Source organism: Mobula hypostoma, chromosome 13, assembly GCF_963921235.1.
Source record: "Mobula hypostoma chromosome 13, sMobHyp1.1, whole genome shotgun sequence".
Taxonomy (NCBI): domain Eukaryota; kingdom Metazoa; phylum Chordata; class Chondrichthyes; order Myliobatiformes; family Myliobatidae; genus Mobula; species Mobula hypostoma.
Window position 1 is genome coordinate 97460806 of NC_086109.1, and position 25520 is coordinate 97486325.

The 25520-nt window shown below is 47.9% G+C and overlaps 2 protein-coding genes across 3 annotated transcripts in view; one reads left to right on the forward strand and one right to left on the reverse strand.

Moving 5' to 3' along the window:
* The first annotated feature begins 4 nt into the window (after window positions 1-4).
* On the forward strand, window positions 5-24699 carry LOC134355832 (histidine decarboxylase-like). Its single transcript, XM_063066318.1, has 5 exons — window positions 5-510; window positions 1250-1348; window positions 6617-6718; window positions 8700-8935; window positions 23684-24699. Exons 1-5 carry the CDS (start codon window positions 508-510, stop codon window positions 23757-23759), a joined length of 516 nt encoding a protein of 171 aa, XP_062922388.1. The 5' UTR covers window positions 5-507; the 3' UTR covers window positions 23760-24699.
* Window positions 11603-25520, reverse strand: part of LOC134355829 (long-chain fatty acid transport protein 2-like) — a 69843-nt gene continuing 55925 nt past the window's right edge. Inside the window, exons 7-10 of one of the 2 annotated variants that reach the window (XM_063066313.1) lie at window positions 23035-23233; window positions 16689-16786; window positions 13480-13610; window positions 11603-12000 (exon numbers count right to left, since the gene is read on the reverse strand). In XM_063066313.1, the coding sequence (XP_062922383.1) occupies window positions 11935-12000; window positions 13480-13610; window positions 16689-16786; window positions 23035-23233 (494 nt within the window). In that variant the 3' untranslated portion in view covers window positions 11603-11934. Of the gene's footprint in view, window positions 12001-12244; window positions 12673-13479; window positions 13611-16688; window positions 16787-23034; window positions 23234-25520 lie in introns of those variants that run through there. The other variant, XM_063066312.1, reaches the window with a different exon arrangement.

Below are 25520 nucleotides of genomic sequence, written 5' to 3' on the forward strand. Positions count from 1 at the left end.
CGCCGCCGTTCGCCACCTCGGCCCGCTGACCAGCGCCATACACCCACTACCCCAAATGTCCCCCATCTCCGCAACTCTCCGCCATGAGCCGTAGCCCCGCTGCTATCTCACGCCGCCACACCTTCCACAGCCATCTCCCATCACCGTGGCTATTTCTTCCGCGGCCATTCATTCCACGGCACTCCTCTCTGCTATCCCCGTGGCCATTCCTTCCCCCAATACTTCCTTTGCTGCTGACCCGCGACCACAGCCATCTCCCCGTGGTCACTCCTCACACAGCCATCTCCCCGCTGCTATCCCCTATGGACACAACTTCCGTAGCCATCTCTCCGCTTTTATCCCAACGACCACTCCACTTGCTGCTATCTCCCGCGGCCATTCTCCCCTCCGCCCGCCTACCCCAGGCCTGTTTCCCACAGGGTCAGAGACCAGTGGAAGCTGCAGCAGCCATTCCGAGTGGGTGCTACCTACCTGCAACACGCCGACTCGGGAACGACCGTGGACTTCATGGTGAGACCCGGAGGGCAGAGGGCAGAGGGGAGGCGGTGTACGGCTCCCGGGCCGGGGGGAGGGGCGGTTCTCTCCGGAAACACGGGAACGCGTACGGTCACCGTTACCGGCTGCATCTGATGTCGCTGCCCCCGAGCCCATTTCTTGAATCGCACCCCGAGCGGGAAACCAATCGGATCCACAGTCAGAGGGGACATGTAGCATTCCCGGGACACCGGGATTGGAGATCTGTCCGTGCCATCTCCAGGACGCTGGGATCGGGGACCCAGGGCACTACTGGGCGATGCAATCGGGACTCGGAGCACTCCGGGGGCGGTGGAATTTCGATCATGCAGCCCGCCCGCCCGGGGAGGGGGCTGGGATCGGGGACCCGGAGCACTCCGGAGATGGTGGAATTGGGACCATGCAGCCCGCCCGGGGGGCTGGGATCGGGGACCCGGGAACTCTGGGGACGGTGGAATTGGGATCATGCAGCCCGCCCACCCGGGGTGAGGGGTGCTGGGATCGGGGACCCGGGGCACTCCGGGGATGGTGGAATTGGGATCATGCAGCCCGCCCGCCCGCCCGGGGGTGCTGGGATCGGGGACCCGGGGACGGTGGAATTGGGATCATGCAGCCCGCTAACCCGGGGTGGGGGTGCTGGGATCGGGGACCCGGGGCACTCCAGGGGCGGTGGAATCGGGAACCGGTGCAGAGGAGGAAGTGCTGAGTGTTTTGGACGCTCCGTTTATTCCCACAGAACTGGCAGATCCCTCTGAGCCGCCGGTTTCGATCTCTGAAGCTTTGGTTTGTGATCCGTTCGTTCGGGGTGGCTGGTTTACAGGCGCATATCCGCCACGTGAGTAGCGCATCCTCGGGAAATTCGCCGCGTTCCGGCTGGCGGCTCGACCGGCGCCCAGGGCTCTCCCTGCGCTTGTTCGTATCTTCGACTGAATCCCGACAGGCCCTCTCGGAAGTGTCTCTGTTCCCACCGTTCCGTTAAAAACAGCTCTCTTTATCCGACGACTGATTTGGAAAGAGTCGGTGAATGTTTCGGGTGGGGTAGGGACGTTCCCCCACCTGCTGGGGAAAGTGGAACAAGGTTAACACCCGGTGCAGAGGGGCAAAGCTAACGCGCACTGCTCGCTCGTCTTTTTTAATGTTAGATCAGTGATTCTCCGAAGGAGTTTGAATTCTCCTAGAGGCTGTCAGCAAAGATTCCAGTGAGGGAGAGGTTGAAAGTCTAACGCCCTGAGGAGTTAAATCATTGCTCAGTGTATCCCTGGGCTCCCACAAACTACAGGAAGAGAACTTTGTCTCGAAGTGATTTGGGGTATTCCGGCGGCAGGATCAGACCACAGCGACGAAGTTTCTCGCAGGTCGGCGACGCTTGTTTGAAAGTACAGAAGGGACAAGCCGTTGTTGGGAGCTGGCCGGTGGTGAGGGCGGGAGGCTTTGGGTCAAAGGAGACTTCGGCTCGAAAGAGACGTTGGCTCTGGGAAAGTTTCTGTTAAGGTTCCCGTTCATTTTCTCTCTTAATAGACTTGGTGTAGTAAATGGCCGTTGTGTGTTCTTCATGATGGACGTTGGAGAACTGGAAGACCCAGAGTCTCCCCGGGAAACTGCATCTGCGTGAAGTGCATCCAGCTGCGGCTCCTTGAAGACCGTGTTAAGGATCTGGAGCAGCAGCTGGTTGACCTTCGGCTTGTACGGGAGAGTCAGGAGATCATCGATTGGAGTCACAGTCGCCCCTAAATTGCAGGAGGAGGGTAGCTGGGAGAAAGGGAAATGTGAATAGGCAGTTAGCGCAGAGCACCCCTGTGGCCATTCCCCTCAGCAATAAGTTCACCATTTTGGATACTATTATGGAGGATGATCTCCCAGGGGAACGCCACAGAGACCAGGTTACTGGCACTGAGCATGGGTTCGTGGTGCAGAAGGGAAGGAGGGAGAAGAAGGGAGAGGTGGTGATCTCAGTAGTCAGGGGAATAGACAGGAGATTCTGTGTACGTGAACGGAACGCCCGAATGGTGTGTTGCCTCCCAGGTGCCAAGGTCAGGGATGTCTCAGATCGCGTCCACAGTATTTTGGAGAGAGGAGAGCAGCCAGATATCTTCGTACATATTGGTAGCAATGACATGGGAAGGAAAAGCAAAGAGGTCCTGGAAAGGGAATTTAGAGAGCTGGGCGGAAAGCTGAGAATCAGGACCTTCAGGTTAATAATTTCTGGATTGCTGCCTGTGCCACCAGCCAGTGAGGGTAGAAACAGGATGATTTGGCAGATAAAAGCATGTCTGAGAAGCTGGTGCAGGGAACTGGGCTTCATTGGGATCTCTTCTGGGGGAGGTGTGACCAGTACAAAAGTGATGGGTTGCACCTGAACCCGAGGGGGACCAATATTCTTAGAGCTGTTGCGCAGGGTTTAAACTAATTTGGCAGATGGGAACAGGAGTGAAGGAAATCGGTCTGACTGCATGCTATCTTTGCTTTTTCACCATTCTGTCCTGTCCTGTCAGGAAGGGCAGGCAGATGATAGGATGAATTTGCAGCTAGCAGGGTGAGTATCAGTGCATTAGGGATGCAGAATCAAAAAGGGTAGCAAATACAGTATTCAAAGTGTTATATCTCAATGCACAGAGTACAAGAAAATACAGGTATGATGTTGTGGCCATCACTGAATCGTGGCTGAAGGATGGTTGTAGTTGGGAACTAAATGTCCAAGGTTACACATTGCATCAGGGGGATGGGAGGGTAGGCAGAGGGGGTGACATGGCTCTGCTGGTAAAGAATGGTATCAAATCATTAGAAAGATGTGGCATAGAATCAGAAGACATTGAATCCTTGTGGGTTGAGTAAAGAAACTGCTAAGGTAAACATGATGGCAGTTATATACAGACTCCCACCAGTAGCTGGGATGTTGACTACAGATTACAACAGGAAATAGAAAAGGCAAGTCAAAAGCACAATGTTATGGTAGTCATGAGAGATTTCAACATTCAGGTCGATTAGGGAAAATCAGGTTGTTAATAGATCTCGAGAGTGAGTTGAATGTCTACAAGATGGCTTTTTAAAGCAGTTTGTTGTTGCAGAATTCCTTGTGTTTGAGGGAGAAAGTAAGGTTTGATGTAGCAGTATTTCAGTTGAATAAAGGAAACTGCTGTGTTATGAGGAAGGAGCTACTAGCAGGGATGTCAGCAGAGCAGCAATGGCGTGTGTTTCTGGGGAAACAGAGGAAGCTGCAGGATAGATGTAGTCCAAAAACGCGGAAAATAGTACAACCGTGGCTGGCAAGGGAAGTCAAAGCTAATGTAAAAACAAAAGAGAGGGCATACAAGAAAGCAAAAATTAGTGGGAAGATAGAGGATTGGAAAGTTTTTAAAAAACAGAGAGGAACTAAAAAAATCATTAGAAGGGAAAAGATGTAATATGAAAGCAAGCTGGCAAACAATATCAAAGTGGATAGAAAAGGTTTTTCTCAAGTATGTTAAAAATAAAAGAAATGTGAATGGATATAGCACTGCTAGCAAATGAGGCAGGAGAAATAATAATGGGGAACAAGGAGAGGGCAGATGAACTAAATGAGTATTTTACATCAGTCTTCACTGTGGAAGACACCAGCAGTGTCCCAGATGTTGAAGGGTGTGAGGGAAGAGAAGTGGGTGCAGTTACTGTTACAAGGGAGAAGGTGCTCAAAAAGCTGAAAGACATAAGGGTACGCAAGTCACCCAGACCAGATGAACTGCACCCTCAGGGGGCCCACACATGAGGCTGCTTACCAAGTTAAGAGCCCATGGTATTACAGGAAAGTTATGGCATGGTTAGAGCATTGGCTGGTTGGTAGGAGGCAGCGAGTGGGAATAAAAGGATCTTTTTCTGGTTGGCTACTAGTGATTAGTGGTGTTCTACAGGGACTGGTGATGGGGCCACTTCTTTTTATGCTGTATATCAATGATTTAGATGATGGAATAGATGGCTTTGTTGCCAAGTCTGCAGATGATAGTGGTGGAGGGGGAGGTAGTGTTGAGGAAACAGGAAGGCTGCAGAAGGACTTGGATTAGGAGAATAGGCAAGAAAGTGGCAAATGAAATACAATGTTGGAAAATGCATGGTCATGCACTTTGGTAGAAGAAATAAATGTGCAGGCTACTTTCGAGAGAGGAAATCCAAAAATCTGAGATGCAAAGGGACTTGGGAGTCCTTGTGCAGAACACCCTGAAGGTTAGCTTCAAGAGGTCTAGAATACAAGAGCAGGGATGTGATGCTGAGGTTTTATAAGGCATTGGTGAGGCCTCACCTTGAGTATTGTGAACAGTTTTGGGCCCCTTGTCTAAGAAAAGATGTGCTGGCATTGGAGAGGGTCCAGAGGAGGTTCACAAGGATGATTCCTGGAATGAAAGGGTTATCGTAAGAGGAACATGCAACTGTACTTCCTGGAATTTAGAAGGATGAGAGGGGATCTCATTAAAGCCTTTCGAATGTTGAAAGACCTAGACAGAGTAAATGTGGAAAGGATGTATTCCACGGTGGGGGAGTCCAGGACAAGAGGGGACAGCCTCAGGCTAGAGGGGTGTCCATTTAAAATATGTGGAGGAATTTCTTTGGCCAGTGAATTTGTGGAATTTATTACCACCAGCAGCTGTGGAGATCAAGTCGTTGGGTGCATTTAAGGCAGAGATTGATAGGTTCTTGATTGGACACAGCATCAAAGGTTATGGGGAGAAAGGCAGAGAGTGGGGTTGAGGAGGGGAAAAAGGGATCAGCTGTGATTGAATGGTGGAGCAGATTTGATGGGCAAGATGGCCTACTTCTGCTCCTATGTCTTATAGAAACCTAGAAACATAGAAAATAGATGCAGGAGTAGGCTATTCGGCCCTTCGAGCCTGCACCGCCATTTATTATGATCATGGCTGATCATCCAACTCAGAACCCTGCACCAGCCTTCCCTCCATACCCCCTGATCCCCGTAGCCACAAGGGCCATATCTAACTCCCTCTTAAATATAGCCAATGAACTGGCCTCAACTGTTTCCTGTGGCAGAGAATTCCACAGATTCACCACCTCTCTGTGTGAAGAAGTTTTTCTTAATCTCAGTCCTAAAAGGCTTCCCCCTTATCCTCAAACTGTGACCCCTCGTTCTGGACTTCCCAACATCGGGAACAATCTTCCTGCATCTAGCCTGTCCAATCCCTTTAGGATTTTATACGTTTCAATCAGATCCCCCCTCAATCTTCTATGGTCTTGTGGTGTTCCCTCCAAACAAATGGATATTTAGTTACTATCTTCTAAAGTTTTGTGGATTGTGGAATTGTTCTTGTGGACTGGAGACAATAAGATGACCCCACTACTTCACAACAAGGCAGAGAGATGACAGGGAACTGCTGTGGCGAGGACAGCACTGGAATCCACTGCAGGATGTGTTCACCTTGAAAACATCGAACTGAAAGGCAACAGAGTTATGAAACATAAATCAAGGTGCTGGCCGTGTACCAACGAATCTAATCAGAATTCTGAAGGATCTCTGACCATAGACGTTGACTCTCTCTTCCCACAGATATGACTTTACTGGAGCCTTCCCAGCATTTCACTTTCTGGTTTTGATTTGTAGCATCTGCAGGTTTTCTGGTGAGGTAACAGTGAGAATAGCTAGAAACCTGTAGGTGTGGATTTGAATTTTCATGTGGTTTTCAAGGCACTTGATGGAAAAGCTACTGAGAAGCTCCTTTCTGGCCAGAGTATAAACTGGGAGATGACAGGAAAATGCTGCTGAGAGGGAGAATAAATCAGCTGTGATCAAATAGCAGTGCAGACTCGATGGGCCAAGTGGCCTAATTCTACTTCTATGTCATATGAGGCATATGAAGGCTAATAAACAGCTACCTTATCCCTTCCCACTCAAAACTGTTCCTACTAACACAGCCTTCCAGGAAAGTCTCCCAGTTTTGGAGTTCCTTTCACTAACTGTAATGTCTGTCAATAGGGCTAACTCACTTCCCTGAGTGGTGGGCCGCAGAGTGCTCCCACTTTTCCAAAATTTCCACCGCCTTCCTTTGCTCCCTGCGCATAGACATTGACTTGCTGAATTCTAATGGATCAATAGTTCTAATAGATGAATCCTTTCAATGAACAGGGAGTTGAGATGGCTAAGTATTTTGAGTCCTTGGTTCGAAGTGATTCAAATTTTGAAATCCCAGCCAAAAGACATCTTGGGTTGGTGGTCTTTCGTTTAAAGGTGAGGAAATTTATCAGCTAAGACTGGTCACAGCCTCTTCTATTTATGGTAACTGGTTGTAAAGTATTTGTACGTTTTAAGGGTATTGTAACATCCGATATTTGCTGCTGGATACCAGGAATGAGCAGTGCTTGTCGTGATATTTGTGGTTGGTCAATGGTGACACCCAGGATGTGGATCCGACCAATGGCAATGCCCAGGATGTGGATCCGACCAATGGCAATGCCCAGGATGTGGATCCGACCAATGGCAATGCCCAGGATGTGGATCCGACCAATGGTGATGCCCAGGATGTGCATCTGACCAATGGCGATGCCCAGGATGTGCATCCGACCAATGGCAATGCCCAGGGTGTGCATCCGACCAATGGCAATGCCCAGGGTGTGCATCCGACCAATGGCGATGCCCAGGATGCTGGTGATGAGGAACTTGGCAATGGCAGTGAGAGTCACTGCATTGTCTGGTCCTGGTCTGAATGCTTCACATTGAACAGTTGTGATTGGAATTGAACACAGGGCAGTGTGGTGCACACTGTAACCTGGGTCAATTCACCACAAGTATCCTCCAGGTGCTCTGGTCTCCTCCCACATACGGGTTAGGGTTTGTAAGCTGTGGGTATGCTATGTTGGCACTGGAAGCATGGCGACACTTATGGGCTGCCCTCAGCCTGTCTTGTCATTGACTCAAAACTATGCATTTCACTGTACGCTCAGTGACTAATTTATTAAATACATCCCGTACTCAATAAAATGGCCATTGAGTGTATGTTCATGGTTTTCTGATGCTATAGCCCATCCACTTCAATACACATGTTGTGTTTTCAGAGATGTTCTTCTGCACACCACTATTGTAATGTGTGGATATTTGAGTTACTGTCGCCTTCCTGTCAAGCGTGAATCAGTCTGGCCATTCTCCTCTGACCTCTCTCATTAACAAGGTGCCTTCACCCACAAAACTGCCGCTCACTGGTTATTTTTTGGCTTTTCACACCATTCTCTGTAAACTAGAGACTTGTGTGTGAAAATTCCCAGGAGATCAACAGGTTCTGAGATAATCAAATTACTGCACCTGGCACCAACAACCATTCCATGATTAAAGTCACTGGGATCACATTTTTTTTCCCGCCCTCTTGATATTTAGTTTGAACAACAATGGAACCTCTTGACCATATCTGCATGCTTTTATGCATTGTGTTGCTGCCACATGATTGGCTGATTAGATCTTTGCATTAATGAGCAAGTATACCTAACAAGAGGACTCTGTTTCGGTGTTTTGATGTACGTAACAAAGCTAATCCTTACTTTGTACATCATCAGTGAACTTTCACTTTGAAGCCATTATGATGTGCAGAATATCATTGATGAAGCAGCTGAGAAAGACTGTGGAAGAGTATAAGCCAGTAATGACAGGCCCTTCAGCCCAAAGTGTCGGTGCTGATTTCCTTGCATGTGATCTGTATTCTTCCCTGTTCATTTGCCTGTCTAAATGTCTTAGTTTCATATGTTTCTGCATTTTTCCCTGGCAATGTGTTCCACATGTAAAATAAAAACACTTTGTAAACTTCCTTTAAACACCGCCCCCTCCCCCATCTTTAAATCTATGCCCTCTACTATTTGACATACCTTTACTAGGAAAAGGATTATCTACTCTGACCACATAGCCCATTATTCTCCAAACTTTGTTGCATTTTGGGATGTCAGATGAAAGGTAGATCCCTTGTAATATTGAGGTAGAGAGGAATGTTGGAATTCAGGTCCACCCTTCACTGACAGTGTCTACACACGTAGAGAAGGTGGTAAAGAAGGTTCACGGCATGCTCGTCCTTCACAGGTGAGCCTGTGGAGTGCAAGAGTGACAAAGTTAGCAGCCTATTGAGGCTGGAAGTTCAGGTTCAGTCCTGACAAATTGAACTTGAGGGTATTGTTCTCTGTTTTGATTTCTGAGATAAATGGCTCCAGTGAACATTTGTTTGAATAAACAGGGACCCAACAGTCTGACTGAAGAACTTCTGGCTGAACTCATCCAATCAGGCAGCATGTACCTGGTTCCGGCCAACATCCAGCAGCTCTTCATCATCCGCTTCACCGTCACTTCTCAGTACACCACCAGTGCAGACGTCCTGCGGGACTGGAACATCATCCAGCAACGTGCTGCCAAAGTCCTCAAGTCCCCAACGTCAGCTGGCCTCCTGCGCGATGGAGTAGGAGGCGCCACATGGTAATGATGTACCATGGCTAGGGGAGTGCTAGTGGGAGAGACGGTCGGGATAGGTGGGTCACAATGCTGTAGGAAAGAATGGGGGTTGGCATCTGACACTTCAGGATTGTTGGACCTCACCCATCCAACTCCCCATAATCCCCTGACCTCAGAATATCCAGGAAACTATCAATGAGCCCACACAGCTCATCAGGATAGAAAACATGGATACATTCCCCAAGATGAGAACATCTTCAGGTGCTGGAAATCCAAAGCAACACACACAAAATGCTGGAGGAAGGCGGCAGTTAACAGTCGACAGTTCGGGCCGAGACCCTTCATTGGGACTGGAAAGGAAGGGGAGAAGTCAGAATAAGAAGTCGGGGAGAGGGGTGGAGGATGTACAAAGTGGTAGGTAGAGGACCGAGGAGCATGGGAGAAAGGGAAGGGAAGGAGCACCAGACAGAGGTGATGGGCAGGTAAGAGAAGATGTGAGAGAGAAACTAGAATAGGGAATGGTGAAAGGGGGGGGGGCAATTACCAGAAGTTTGAGAAGTCGATGTTCATGCCAACAGTTTGGAGGCTGCCCAGACAGAATATAAAGTGTTGCTCCTCCAAGCTGAATGTGGCCTAATCCTGGCAGTACAGTAGGTCATGCACTGATATGTCAGAGTGGGAAGTGGAAGTAGAATTGAAATGGGTGGCCACTGGGAAATCCCACTTTTTGAGGCAGACAGACTGAAGGTGCTCAACAAAGTGGTCTCCAATCTACATCAGGTCTCACCAATGGCCACCCCGGGAGCACTGGATACAGTAGATGACCCTAACAGACTCGCAGGTGAAGTGTCGCCTCTCCTGCAAGGACTGTTTGGGGCCCTGAATGGTAGTGAGGGAGGAGGTGTAGGGACAGGTGTAGCACTTGTTCCGCTTGCAAGGATGTGCCAGGAAGGAGATCAGAGGGGGAGGAACAAGTGAACAAGGGGACAAGGGAGTCACGTGGGGAGTAATTCTGCGGAAAGCAGAATGGGGGAGGGGAGGGAAAGATGTGTTTGGTGAAGGGATCCCATTGGAGATGGCAGAAGTTACAGAGAATTGTGCAGAGGCTTGTGGGGTGGTATGAGAGGACAAGGAGCACCCTATTCCTGGTGTGCCAGTGGGAGGATGGGGTGAGGGCAAATGTGCACAAAATGGAAGAGATGCCATTGAAGGCAGCGTTGATGGTGGAGGAAAGGAAGTCCCTTTCTTTGAAGGAGGACATCTCAGTTGGTTAGGTTGGAGGACCAACACCTTGTATTCCGACTGGGTAAGCTCCAACCTGATGGTATGAACTTCCGGTAATGCCCCGCCACCCCACCCTCTCCTTCACCATTTCCCATTCTTGTTTCCCTCTCACACCTCCTCTTCCTGCCCGCCCATCACCTCCGTCTGCTGCTCCTCCCTTCCCTTTCTTCCATGGTCTTCTGTCCTCTCCTGTTAGATTCCCCCTTCTCCAGTCCTTTATCTCTTTCACCAATCAACTTCCCAGATCTTCACCATCCCTCCCCTCTCCCAGTTTCACTTATCACCTGCCTTGTATTTCTTCCTCCCCTCAGCCCCACCTTCTTACTCTAACTTCTCCCCTTCCTTTGCAGAGCTGATGAAGGGTCTCGGCCCAAAATGCCACCTTTTCCGTCGATGCTGCCTGGTTAGCCGAGTTCCTGCAGCATTTAGTGTGTTGCTTTAGATAGGTCCCCTGCACGTTCACACGCCTGTCTGAAAGCCCTGACTACTGCTTCCCCCATCTCCCCTGGCAACCCGACCAAGGCGCGCAAGTGCGTGCTTATTTTAAAAATGCCTCATAACCATAAGCTGGTGCCTTCCAGCATTCGACATTTCCACTCTTGGGTGTGGGGGAACTCTACCCTAAGCCCCTCAATTTATAAACCTCTGTCATAACACCCCTGAGTCTCCTCTGCTCTACAGAAAACAAGCCACGTGTCCAACCTCTGTTTATAGCCAATACTCTCCAGTCTAGGCAGAGTCCTGGTGAACTACCCCTGCACCCTCCACATCCCTTCTGTAATGGGGAAGTTAACACAGCTGCAATATGTCTTGGCAAGTTTCTCTTCCACTTGATCTCCCAAAGTACACCACCTCAAACTCATCCACAAACTTCACCTGCCATTTCTCTGACCATATTTGCCACTGATTCCACTGTACCCTTTGACAGCCTTCTTCCCTATCCACAGCTCAGCCATCTTCTGTGTCAACTGCAACCTTACTAATCAACCCAGCTACATCTTTGTCCAAATCAGAGCAAGAGGTCCCAGGACTGATCCCTGCAGAATACCACTAGTCAGAGATGTTCAGGCAGAATAACACCCTCCACTGCTGCCCTCTAGCCACTACAGCCAAACCAATGTAGAATCCAATATACCCAGCCACCTTAATCTGGATCAACATACCATGAGGTGTTGCAAAATCCATACAGACAACATTTTCTGCCCTACCCCTATCAATCGTTTTCTTCATCTCCTCAAAAATCTCCGTCAAGTTTGTAGGGCATGTGCTCTCCTGCACAAATACACCCTTTTGACTTGGTTTCTCAGACACAACACAGAACAGATTTATTTTGCAATTTAAGCACCATCTCCAGGGTTCCCAACCTGGGGTCTATGGACACCATGTTTAATGGTTGGGAATCTTCCCCCCCACTCCCGTTCTAACCCTAATGCATGGTCAGCTGCTTCCCATCATTCACTTCAATCTGCTTTCTTCCATCACTAACAGCCAATGTTCTCAACATCCACTTGATTGAAGGCTCTACTAATGAAAGTGGAGAAAAATGAGAGGGATCTCACTGAAACATTTAAGATCTGAGGGGCATTTACTGTTGGACACTGGGAGGATATCCCATTGAATAAGCGATCACCCATTCATTTGAGATACAGAGGAATCTCTTCCTTCATATGGTTGTGGATCTTTGAAATTGCCCAGTCCCGTTGTGGACAGTCATCTTCATGGTAGAAATGTTCAGACAATCAGACTTCAGGGAATCGAGGGATACTGGGAGCGAGCAGGTGGGCTCTGGTCTTGATCTCAAGTACCTGTACTTGGCAAAAGGCAAATGTGTTTGAGTTTACCTGTTAATTTAACCATTCCAGAGGCCAATGGAAAATAAAAAAGTGATCCACATACAGAGCTGGTCATCATTTCTAAAGCATATAAAACGGGGGTTTTCCTGCCTGTGACAAAACGCACAGGGATTTCTCCCCACGCACCAAATTGGTGGATATCTGTGGCTTAACCAAGTTTCTGGGTCATAGAACATTCTGCTGTTGCAAAGGATACAATTTCAAAGATCTTTTTAAACACATCTGGTAATTTATTTTTATTAGTTCTATTTTCCTGACCTTTTACAGAAATATTGATTTCCATTATTACATAAAAGTTTGATTCACCATTTGTTCTGTGAAACTGATTCATGACTACAGCATCTTTCATCAAAAAGATGATCTAGAGTCACTGCACAACCTGAAAACCATTAGAACACCCAAAATCTAGATGGTTGCCCAACTTTGTTCACCCTGACCCAGCTGTGGTTACAGTTTGATTAGGTTGTTGATGACAGATTGATAGACTTCCTCCTCCATTGGCACATAAGCTTTTCTCTTGTCATCAAGGATGAAGAGCGCATCCTTGACTGTCACCGGGCTAAATCCTTCCTTTGTCAGAGTGACCTTATAGTATTTAAATGTTCCTGTTGTTTCTATTGCTTCCTGAAAGGAGATAACATTGGTTACCAATGTTCCCTCTCACAACGACTATGTGCGCAGGAGCATTGCAGTTACTGCTTGGCTGCGCAGCCGTGCAGCTTAGAGGGAACAGTGTTGGCTACTTGCACTGCACTGGGACAAACTTCACCTTCACTGTACCCCACCTTGTCCCGGGACAACTGACCCTCAAACCACCTTCACCGTATCCCACCTTGTCCCGGGACAACTGACCCTCAAACCACCTTCACCGTACCCCACCTTGTCCCGGGACAACTGCTCCTCAAATCACCTTCACTGTACCCCACCTTGTCCCGGGACAACTGACCCTCAAACCACCTTCACCGTACCCCACCTTGTCCCGGGACAACTGACCCTCAAACCACCTTCACCGTACCCCACCTTGTCCCGGGACAACTGACCCTCAAACCACCTTCACCGTACCCCACCTTGTCCCGAGACAACTGCCCCTCAAACCACCTTGTCCCAAAACAACTGCCCGTCAAACCACCTTCACCGTACCCCACCTTGTCCCGAGACAAGTGACCCTCCCCGGTTCTGAGCCCTTCAGCCCTTCAGCACCAGTCCACATCCTGCCATGGTGTCTCTCCTCCTGCAGCCAACTGGCTGCTGGCTTGGTCACACCAGAGACCAGATGAGCCCCAGCCCACGGTAACTGAGTCAACAGACACTGGGACAAGCGGCAGCAGAGCCATGGACGAAGTGGGGCGGGGGGGAGCTGATGATTCGACCTGGTCTGGTCCACCCCACTGGCAAACATCATTGACAGAGCACGTGGGGCTGGAGCCTCACCTGTTGCCTCAGGAAGCGAGGGCGAGCGTAACTTGGCAGGTGGGTTACAACGTGTTCATACAGCTGCTCTCCATCCCAGTCCGCCCCAGTTCGCAGCTGGATTGCAGCCATGCCAGCTCTCCCCTCATGCCCTGCAGGGAATGGATCCACACACACTCTGGTTACCAGGAAGAAGCCTCCGGAAATGTTTCTCTGACAGCGTAGAGCCCCGTGCACAGTGACAACCCATCCACCATCCTTCCGATGGTAATAGATAAGGAAACACTGTCGGAATTAAACTATAGGATTAGCTCGAGAGCGCCTCTGTCACTTGGTGTGAGGTTGGTCAGTCACTCATGTCAAAGGTCAAGATGTCGCTGGTTACCGTATCCACCATCACTATGCTACGTATATTATTTGAGGCTTGGCCGAGAAGAACCTGACTGGATTTGGGAACTGTCTGTGTGTCCGAAGAACTGGAGATTTAATGTTGCCCAGCCCTACTTTCAAAACGAGGAAAATTAATTAAAAGCACTGAGATACAAACAGTAACAAACTCAGGTCCATTCCAGAAACACAACTGTGGGGTGCCAGATTCTAGGATGTCCCAGGTATTCGATATTTAGGGATCACAGGCAAACAGGAAAAGGTTATAGAGTTGTGAATATGGAAGAAGGTCCATAGAGTGCTGAGAAATTACGCTGGGTTGTTAGATCATAATGCTAAATGAGAATCAATATAAGACAAGCTGAGGAGGAGGAAATGGCAGATGCAATGAACCTTGTCCCGGGACAACTGACCCTCAAACCACCTTCACCGTACCCCACCTTGTCCTGGGACAACTGACCCTCAAACCACCTTCACCGTACCCCACCTTGTCCCGGGACAACTGACCCTCAAACCACCTTCACCGTACCCCACCTTCTCCCGGACCAGTGAGAGTACTGGAAGTAACAGTGCATGGACCAAGCAGGGTCAATCCTGTCTATTACCAGACACTTTTACTGTATTCATCGAACATTACATTGTGCTTTTCTAATCAATGTCTTGACACACCAACAGGAGCCACAGTCAGAGAACAGTACAACACAGAAACAGGTCATTTGGCCCATCTAGTCCATGACAAACTATTAAATTGCCTAGTCCCATTCACCTGCACATGGACCACACCCCTCCCATACATGTACCTATCCAAACTTCTCTTAAATGTTGAAATTGAACCCTCTTCTTCCACCTGCCGCTCATTCCACGCTCTCAGGTGAGAGAATGTTATTTTGAATCTAGTTTTGTACAACAAGAGTGGGGTAATGTAGTGAAAGGTCTTTAGAGGACACTGTTGGTAGTGGAATAGAAAGAACATTGTGACTGGAGCATAGAGACTGAGGGGCAGTAGTCTTTTTACCAGGATAGGGGAGTTGAAAACTGCAGGATATTGTTATAAGGTTAGAGGTGAAAGGTTTAGTAAGAGCCTGAGGGGCAACTTTTTAGAAAATACAGTGGATGGTGGATAAATAGAAGCAGCTGCCGGTGGAAGGGTTGAGGCAGATACATTAGATGCAGTTATGAAGTATGTAGATGACAGGAGTCCAGAGGATTGCCAGGAAATGAGATTTTCTGGAATGTACATCTTGGTCGGGATGGACGTGTATGGGCCAAAGAGCCTTTATCCAACTTCACACTGATTCTGACTAGGAATGTTCAAAGTTCTCAGATCAAATCAAAGGAAGAATGAATTTATGAGGGTGTGGCTTATTGGGAGAACTGTGATGCTACACAGGCAATGGTCAGCATTTTTAAGAATTTATGCTGAAGTTGCAAAAAATATTTACATTTTAGGCCCAGGAGCCCAACAGGATAAACCGTCCATCTGTGTCTGACAAGAAAAATTACAAATAGTGTTTAAACCAAAGCTGGCAGTTATAAAGTTACCATAGATTTGAGGATTGGAAGGATTTAGAATTCAGCACTGGAGGACCAAGCAAAGTCAAGAAATTTTAAAACACAGTCTGACTGTCAGAGGAGGTGTGGGAGGGCCGTGTGGGGACGAGGGGAAGGCCTGTGCTGGCTGCAGTAATGGCTCCGTTGCCCGTGTCACACGTTGTTTACATGGTGACCTTCTGTTGTCGGTCTCTCTGTGAGGCGCCGGAATGTAGAAAGTGGGGAGGGAGGGACAGCAGCGGGGTGACACAGACAGAGCTTTCTGAGCCCTGCAAACGCAGATAAGGAGTTGTCCCTGCAGCCTGTGTCTGACGGTGCTGGAGGCTCACTGACTGATGGGCTGGAGTGGGGTGGAGACGTAAACACCCGTCTCTCCTGTGGACTGAACACAGGCTCCCCACAAAGTGGCCTAGTCTGTGTCTGGTCTCTCTGATGTAGGGGAGCCCACATGGGGTGTAGAACATCAGAATGGGGGGGCAAGAGAATCTCCGGCTCACTTGGAGAGACAGTGGGAAGAGGTGAAAGGAAGGAGTTCTGTGTGGTGGGGATAGAAGACCAGGAAATCACAGAGGCCAATCCCCTCAAAATGCTGAGTGGGGAGAGGTGGGAATTGTGCATCTGTTGGTGGAGGAACGTGTGAAGGGTAATTGGTTGAATGCGGAGACTGACAAGATTAAAGGTGAGGAAGAGGGTCTTTATTGTGCTCTGTGTGCGGGGGGGGGGTGCGGTTGGTGAGAGCAGAATGATGAGGTCTAGGGTTCCATCCATATTGTGGACGGAAGCCATGGTTCAGTAAGAAGGAAAATATTTTGGGCCAGGGTGAAATTGAAACATGAACAGCTTCTCCACAGATGCTACCTAAAGACAGGAGCCTTCAGCAACCGCCTCGCCATTCAGCAAGAATATGGCTCCCTCTGTATTCAGCACTGTCTTCCTGTCCTGCCCGTTTCTGGGTTTCAGATTTTCATCATCTGCGGGCTCTTTTATTTTCATTTACAGAATCTGATAGGGTTCAAAAAGCTGCAGGCAGGAACAGCATTTGACCAGGAGCACCAGTTCAGATTAGGGACGCAGGCTGAAAAGAAGGTATATCTCTGGAAGATCATTGCACATGGAGACCAACAGCATTGGGAGTCATGGTTAGGTTCCTGAGACAAGAAAATAGTGCTCTGAATTCCGAAGCAGATGCCAAGGGCCCCTATTTCTACCATCCTGGCCAAGGGAATGTGAGATGAGGTTGTTGTTTTCCTGAACGGAGGCTCCAGGGATTCCCACAGGACAGGAACACTCACCTGGCACAGTCACTCCGTACACACAGACATTCTGGACAAAGTCCAGTGCGGACAGCACATCAGCCACCTCAGTGGTGGCCACGTTCTCCCCTTTCCACCTGAAATCACACAACAGTTACTTCATTTCATTTATTTCCCACTAACACAGACTTCCCAAAAGGTGACAGCCAGATTTCAGTGAGCAGGCTTTAGCCACATCAAATCAGATCCATTTATTTATTTGTCATGTGTACATTGAAACGTACACCACCAGAACGGACATCATCAAAACATATAGTGAAATGTACAGCATTGAAACAGACATCATCAAAACATATAGTGAAACATACACCATCGAAACAGACATCAAAATATATAGCAAAACATACACATCGAAACGGATGTCGTCAAAACATATAGTAAAACATACACCATCAAAACAGACATAGAAACATAGAAAATAGGTGCAGGAGTAGGCCATTCGGCCCTTCGAGCCTGCACCGCCATTTATTATGATCATGGCTGATCATCCAACTCAGAACCCTGCCCCAGCCTTCCCTCCATACCCCCTGACCCCCGTAGCCACAAGGGCCATATCTAACTCCCTCTTAAATATAGCCAATGAACTGGCCTCAACAGTTTCCTGTGGCAGAGAATTCCACAGATTCACCACTCTCTGTGTGAAGAAGTTTTTCCTAATCTCGGTCCTAAAAGGCTTCCCCTCTATCCTCAAACTGTGACCCCTCGTTCTGGACTTCCCCAACATCGGGAACAATCTTCCTGCATCTAGCCTGTCCAATCCCTTTAGGATCTTATACGTTTCAATCAGATGCCCCCTCAATCTTCTAAATTCCAACGAGTACAAGCCCAATTCATCCAGTCTTTCTTCATATGAAAGTCCTGCCATCCCAGGAATCAATCTGGTGAACCTTCTTTGTACTCCCTCTATGGCAAAGATGTCTTTCCTCAGATTAGGGGACCAAAACTGCACACAATACTCCAGGTGTGGTCTCACCAAGGCCTTGTACAACTGCAGTAGTACCTCCCTGCTCCTGTACTCGAATCCTCTCGCTATAAATGCCAGCATACCATTTGCCTTTTTCACCGCCTGCTGTACCTGCATGCCCACTTTCAATGACTGGTGTATAATGACACCCAGGTCTCGTTGACCCTCCCCTTTTCCTAATCGGCCACCATTCAGATAATAATCTGTTTTCCTATTTTTGCCACCAAAGTGGATAACTTCACATTTATCCACATTAAATTGCATCTGCCATGAATTTGCCCACTCACCCAACCTATCCAAGTCACCCTGCATCCTCTTAGCATCCTCCTCACTGCTAACACTGCCACCCAGCTTCGTGTCATCAAAACACATAGTGAAACACACACCATCGAAATGGACGTCATCAAAACATATAGTGAAATGTACACCATCGAAACAGACGTAATCAAGACATATAGTGAAACATACATCATCGAAATAGACATAATCAAAACATATAGCAAAACATACAGCATCAAAACATATGCGAAATATACACCATCGAAACGGACATCAAAACATATAGCGAAACATACACCATCAAAACATATAGCAAAACGTACACCATCGAAACGGACATCATCAAAACATATAGCTGAAATAATGGACTCATTGCTTCATTGTCAATGTCAGAGGTGTGGGAGGGCCATCAAGTCTGCTCAATCAATGGCTGATCCAATTCTTCCAGTCATCCCCACTCCCCTGCCTTCACCCCATACCCTTTGATGCCCTGGCTAATCAAGAACCTATCTATCTCTGCATTAAATGCACCCAATGACTTGGCCTCCATAGCCACTTCTGGCAACAAATTCCACAGATTTACCACCCTCTGACTAAAGTAATTTCTCTGCGTCTCTGTTCTAAATGGATGTCCTTCAATCCTGAGTCGTGCCCTCTTGTGTTAGAATCCCCTACCATGGGAAATAACTTTACCATATCTAATCTGTTTCAGGCCTTTTAACTCTCAGAATGTTCCTATGAGATTCCCTCTCATTCTCCTGAACGCCAGGGAATACAGCCCAAGAGATGCCAGATGTTCCTCATATAGTAACCCGTATGATGATTCTTGGAATCATTCTTGTGAATCTTCTCTGAACCCTCTCCAATGTCAGTATATCCTTTCTAAAATCAGGAGCCTAAAACTGCACACAATACTCCAGGTGTGGTTTCATGAATGCCTTATCAAGCCTCAACATCACATCCCTGCTCTTATATTTTATACCTCTAGAAATGAATGCCAACATTGCATTCCCCTTCTTCACCACCAACTCAACCTAGAGGTTAACCTTTAGGGTGTCCTGCACAAGGACACCCAAGTCTCACCTCTCCATTTTGAATTCTCTCCACAACTGAATAATAGTCTGCCCATGAATTTCTTCCACCAAAGTGCATGACCATACGCTTTCCAACATTGTATTTCATTTGCCACTTTGCCCATTCCCCTAAGCCAGTGGTCCCCAGCCTCCGGGCGGCACCTAATTAATTAGCTTGTTTATTTCCGCTTTTTTCTTAAAGATGTGCTGGGTGTGTCCCGGCTATCACTGCCCCGCTGCATGCTTCGCAGCCCAGTATCAGTCCGCGGAGGTTGGGGACCACTGCCCTAAACTATCTAAGTCTCTCCGCAGGCTCTCTGTTTCCTCAACGCTACCCACTCCTCCACCTACCTTTGTATCATCGGCAAATTTAGCCACAAATCCATTAATGCCACAGTCCAAATCATTGACATATACTGTAAACAACAGGAATTCTGCAGATGCTGGAAATTCAAGCAACACACATAAAGGTTGCTGGTGACCACAGCAGGCCAGGCAGCATCTCTAGGAAGAGGTGCAGTCGACGTTTCAGGCCGAGACCCTTCGTCAGGACTAACTGAAGGAAGAGTGAGTAAGGGATTTGAAAGTTGGAGGGGGAGGGGGAGATCCAAAATGATAGGAGAAGACAGGAGAGGGAGGGATGGAGCCAAGAGCTGGACAGGTGATAGGCAAAAGGGAATACAAGAGGATCATGGGACAGGAGGTCTGGGAAGAAAGACAAGGAGGTGGAGGGGGGGACCCAGAGGATGGGCAAGAGGTATATTCAGAGGGACAGAGGGAGAAAAAGGAGAGTGAGAGAAAGAATGTGTGTATAAAAATAAGTAACAGATGGGGTATGAGGGGGAGGTGGGACATTAGCGGAAGTTAGAGAAGTCAATGTTCATGCCATAAGGTTGGAGGCTACCCAGACGGAATATAAGGTGTTGTTCCTCCAACCTGAGTGTGGCTTCATCTTGACAGTAGAGGAGGCCGTGGATAGACATGTCAGAATGGGAATGGGATGTGGAATTAAAATGTAATCTCCCCCATTTCACATACATCTGCTCTCACTCCATCCTCCCGCCACTCCACTAGGAATAGGGTTCCCCTGGTCCTCACCTACCACCCCACCAGCCTCCGGGTCCAACATATTATTCTCCGTAACTTCCGCCACCTCCAACGGGATTCCACCACTGAGCACATCTTTCCCTCCCCCCCTCTCTGCATTCCACAGGGATCACTCCCTACGCAACTCCCTTGTCCATTCGTCCCCCCCATCCCTCCCCACTGATCTCCCTCCTGGCACTTATCCGTGTAAGCGGAACAAGTGCTACACATGCCCTTACACTTCCTCCCTTACCACCATTCAGGGCCCCAAACAGCCCTTCCAGGTGAGGCATCACTTCACCTGTGAGTCGACTGGGGTGATATACTGCGTCCGGTGCTCCCGATGTGGCCTTTTATATATTGGCGAAACCCGACGCAGACTGGGAGACTGCTTTGCTGAACATCTACGCTCTGTCCACCAGAGAAAGCAGGATCTCCCAGTGGCCACACATTTTAATTCCACATTCCATTCCCATTCTGACATGTCTATCCACGGCCTCCTCTACTGTGGAGATGAAGCCACACTCAGGTTGGAGGAACACCACCTTATATTCCGTCTGGGTAGCCTCCAACCTGATGGCATGAACATCGACTTCTCTAACTTCCGCTAATGCCCCACCTCCCCCTCGTACCCCATCTGTTACTTATTTTTATACACACATTCTTTCTCTCACTCTCTTTTTTCTCCCTCTGTCCCTCTGAATATACCCCTTGCCCATCCTCTGGGTCCCCCCCCCCCCACCTCCTTGTCTTTCTTCCCGGTCCTCCTGTCCCATGATCCTCTCATATCCCCTTTGCCAATCACCTGTCCAGCTCTTGGCTCCATCCCTCCCCCTCCTGTCTTCTCCTATCATTTTGGATCTCCCCCTCCCCCTCCAACTTTCAAATCCCTTACTCACTCTTCCTTCAGTTAGTCCTGACGAAGGGTCTCGGCCTGAAATGTCGACTGTACCTCTTCCTAGAGATGCTGCCTGGCCTGCTGCGTTCACCAGCAACTTTTATGTGTGTTGACATATATTGTAAACAGCAGCGGTCCCAATACCGACCCCCGTGGAACCCCACTGGTAACTGGCAGCCAGCCAGAACAGGATCCCTTTATTCCCACTCTCTGTTTTCTGCCGATCAGCCAATGCTCTACCCACGCTAGTAACTCCCCTGTAATTCGATGGGCTCTTATCTTGCTAAGCAGCCTCATGTGCGGCACCTTGTCAAAGGCCTTCTGAAAATCCAAGTACACCACATCTACTGCATCTCCTTTGTCTACTCTGCTTGTAATTTCCTCAAAAAATTACAGTAGGTTTGTCAGGCAGGATTTTCCTTTCAGGAAACCATGCTGGCTTTGGCCCATCTTGTCATGTGCCTCCAGGTATTCCATAATCTCATCCCTAACAATCAATTCTAACAACTTCCCAACCAGTGATGTCAGGTTAACAGGTCTATAGTTTCCTTTCTGCTGCCTCCCACCCTTATTAAATAGCAGAGTAACATCTGCAGTTTTCTGTTCATCCAGTACAATGCCAGAATCTATCGATTTTTGAAAGATCATCATTAATGCCTCCGCAATCTCTCCAGCTACTTCCTTCAGAACCTGAGGGTGCATTCCATCAGGTCCAGGACATTTATCTGCCGTCAGGCCATTAAATTTCCTGAGCACCTTCTCAGTGGTAATTTACACTGCACATACTTCACTTCCCTGACACTCTTGAATGTCCAGTATACTGCAGATGTCTTCCACTGTGAATACTGATGCAAAATATGCATTCAGTTCCTCTGCCATCTCTGCATCTCTCATTACAATATCTTCAACGTCATTTTCTATTGGTCCTATATCTACCCTCAACTCTCTTTTACCCTTTATATACTTAAAAAAGCTTTTAGTATCTTCTTTGATATTAGTTACCAGCTTCCTTTCATAATCCATCTTTTCCTTCCTAATGACCTTCTTTGTTTTCTTCTACAAGTTTTAAAAGCTTCCCAAATCTTTTATCTTCCCACTAACTCTGGCCTCCTTGTATGCCCTCTCTTTTGCTTTTACTTTGGCTCTGACTTCACTTGTCAGCCACGGTAGTGTCCTTCTTCCATTCGAAAATGTCTTATTTGGAATATATCTCTCGTACTTCCCTCATTTATCAGAGAAACTCCAGCCATTGCTGCTTTGCTGTCCTTCCCGCTAGTGTCTCTTTCCAGTCAACTTTGGCCAGTTCCCCTCTCATGCCATTGTAATTTCCTTTATTCCACTGAAATACCGACATATTGGAATTTAGTTTTTCCTTCTCAAATTGCAATGTGAGCTTGATCATATTGTGATCACTGTTCCCTAAGGGTTCCTTAACCATAAGCTCTCTTATCACCTCCAGATCATTGCACAACACCTAATCCAGCACAGCCGATCCCCTAGTGGGCTCAACAACAAGCTGTTCTAAAAAGCCATCCCTTAGACATTCAACAAATTCTCTCTTGAGGTCCAGTACTGGCCTGGTTTTCCCAATCCACTTTCATGTTAAAATCCCCAACGATTATCATGACATTGCCTTTCTGACACGTCTTTTCCATCTCCTGCTATAATTTGTACTCCACATCATCAAAACATACATCATCGAAACATACAGTGAAAGACATTGTTTGGTTAACACCAACTTAACTTCAGGATGTAAGACACATAGCCTAAGGGTGTGCTGGGGGCAGCTCACACACACAGACACACAGAAACTATCTCTCTCACAAACACACACACACACACACACACACAAAGGCTTCTAACCTCAAGACTAGCTGCCTCTGGGCCTCCAGCCTACTGTGGACTTGTGGCACTCTGCTCTGCACCGGATACCACTTGTCACCTCCAATCTCTACCAGTGCCCACCGCCCTGCACCAGTTCCTACGAGTCCCCACCAGCCCACACTGAGCCGCAGCCCCACTGACCTGAATGTGTCCCCAATTCGGTCTTGGAAGTAGATGAAGTTGTCATGATCCATTAGCATCAGGTCGCCGGTGTTGAAGTAAAGGTCTCCCTCACAGAACACGTCCCTCAAGTGCTTCCTCTCAGTCAGGATCTTGTTTCCCACATACCCAGTGAAAGGATTCCTGGGAGTGATCTTTGAAATGAGAAGTCCAACCTCTCCTGTTAGGACATCAGAACACCAGTAGGTTGGACAGGACCTACCATCTTATGCACAGTTAAAGGCTCTGCAGTCTAGAACACACACAAATGCCTCTCATACAGCCCATCATTAACATCATGGCTCGACTGTTCCTAGCCTCTGCTTTTGTCCTCTCAGTGAATCCTCAGCTCATTCCCAGATGAAAAGCTTATTTCTTCCCAGCCTGCATGAGTTCAGCTTCCTCCACCCATCTCAGAGCTCAGAATTCCAAACAGTCACAACCTTCCACCCTACTTGAAATGGGTGGCCACTTACTGAAAATATGCCTGGGAATTGGAAGTGTGGCACTCTTGTGGGAAGCCCAGCACAATCTTAGTGGATTTGATTTGATGTAACCAATGCATTTCACTGTATGTTTCCATGTTCATGTGACAAATAAAGCTAATCTTTAATCTTTTTATCTTTATCAGGCCCTTTCCACATGGGACAAGTCATCTTAGTCCAGACTTAGCTATACTTCTCTGGACTTCTGAAATGTCTGCCTGAAGTACAAACACATCTGTAATCCGCAGGCTATTGTCCAAATGTGGCCTCGCTGAATGCAACAAGCACGTCTTCCCTGTGACAATAAAGACCAACTTCTGTCAACCTCTTGCTCACTTCCAATCTTCTATCAATATTCTGCAGTTTCTCTGCATGCCTTTCTCTTCTTCCTGCCACCCCACCTTTCCCACCTTACGTTCCAACTGCCAGACAATCACTACATTAGATAGAAGAATCGGATGATGGAATTGATGGCTTTGTTGCAAAGTTTGCAGACGACAGGAAGATAGGTGGAGGGACAAGTAGTTTTGAGGAAGTAGAGAGGCTACAGAAGGACGGGAAGATTAGGAGAATGGGAAGGAAATGACAGATGGAATAGTGTTGGGAAGTGTATGGTCATTGGGAAAGGAAAGGGTTAACTATTTTCTAAATGGAGAGAAAATACGATAAACGGAGGCACAAAGGGACGAGGGAGTTCTTGTGCAAGAATCCCTATTGGTTAATTTGCAGGTGAGTGTGTGGTGTGGAAGAGAAACGCAATGTTAACATTCATTTCAAGAGGACTAGAATATAAAAGCAAGGATGGAATGTTGAGACTTTGAGGCACTGGTGAGGCCTCATTTGGAATATTGTGAGCAGTTTTCGGCCCCTTATCTTAGAAAGGATGTGCTGAAACGGGAGAGACTTCAAAGGAGGTTCACAAAAATGATTCCAGGATTGAACAGCTTGCCACATGAAGAGCGTTTGATGGCTCTGGGCCTGTATTCACTAGAATCCAGAAGAATGAGAGCTGACCAAATTGAAACCTATTAAATGGTGAAAGGCCTTGATAGAGTGGATGTGGAGAGAATGTTTCCTATGGTGGGAGAGTCTAAGACCAGAGGACACAGCCTCAGAATAGAGGGACATCCATTTAGGATGATATGAGGAGGAATTTCTTTAGCCCGAGAGTGGTGAATCCGTGGAATTCTTTGCCACAGGCCACTGTGGAGGCCAAGCCTTTATGTATATTTAAGGCAGAGGTTGATAGATTCTTGATTGGTCAGGGCATGAAGGGTTACAGGGAGAAGGCAGGAGATTGGGGCCGAGAAGAAAATTGGATCAGCCATGATGAAATGGTGGAGCAGACTTGATTGGCCAAATGGTCTAACTTTGCTTCAATATCTTATGGCCTAAGAAGCGAGGTGTAGAAGAATGCCAGCAAATGGGGTTATGACACTTGAATGAAATGGTCAGTAGGAATATGTTGGGCTAGTGGGACATTTCTCTGTGGTACGGCTCGATGACAAGCTGACCCTCAGCAACATTAACATCCATTACTGTGCATCACCTACGCAATGCAGCACAGGGTACTCTGGCAGCTCTTTCCCAACCTCCCACCTCTCCCACCAAGAATCAGGACGGGGGACATGACCAGCAAGTTCCCCAGCTGATCTGGGGACATATCACCATGGTGGAACCCTTGGCACTTTCCTCAGAAGGACTGTAGTGGCTTCACCCACTTAAGGACTGGCGGACATGGGCCCAAAGTGTTCAGATTGCCAGATCTGAGATCAGACTGTCATTTCTTGTTCAGTTTTTGTGATATGGTGGGCAATATCACCCCAGACTTCTCATTGTATGCAAGGAAATCTTTCCCACCTTGCTTTAGACTTCTGTTCCAAACAGCAACTTAACAGGGACAATTTGTCACTGTTGCTGGCTATTTGGGCTCCTCATTTAGGAAAAGATGTGCTGGCATTGGAGAGGGTCCAGAGGAGGCTC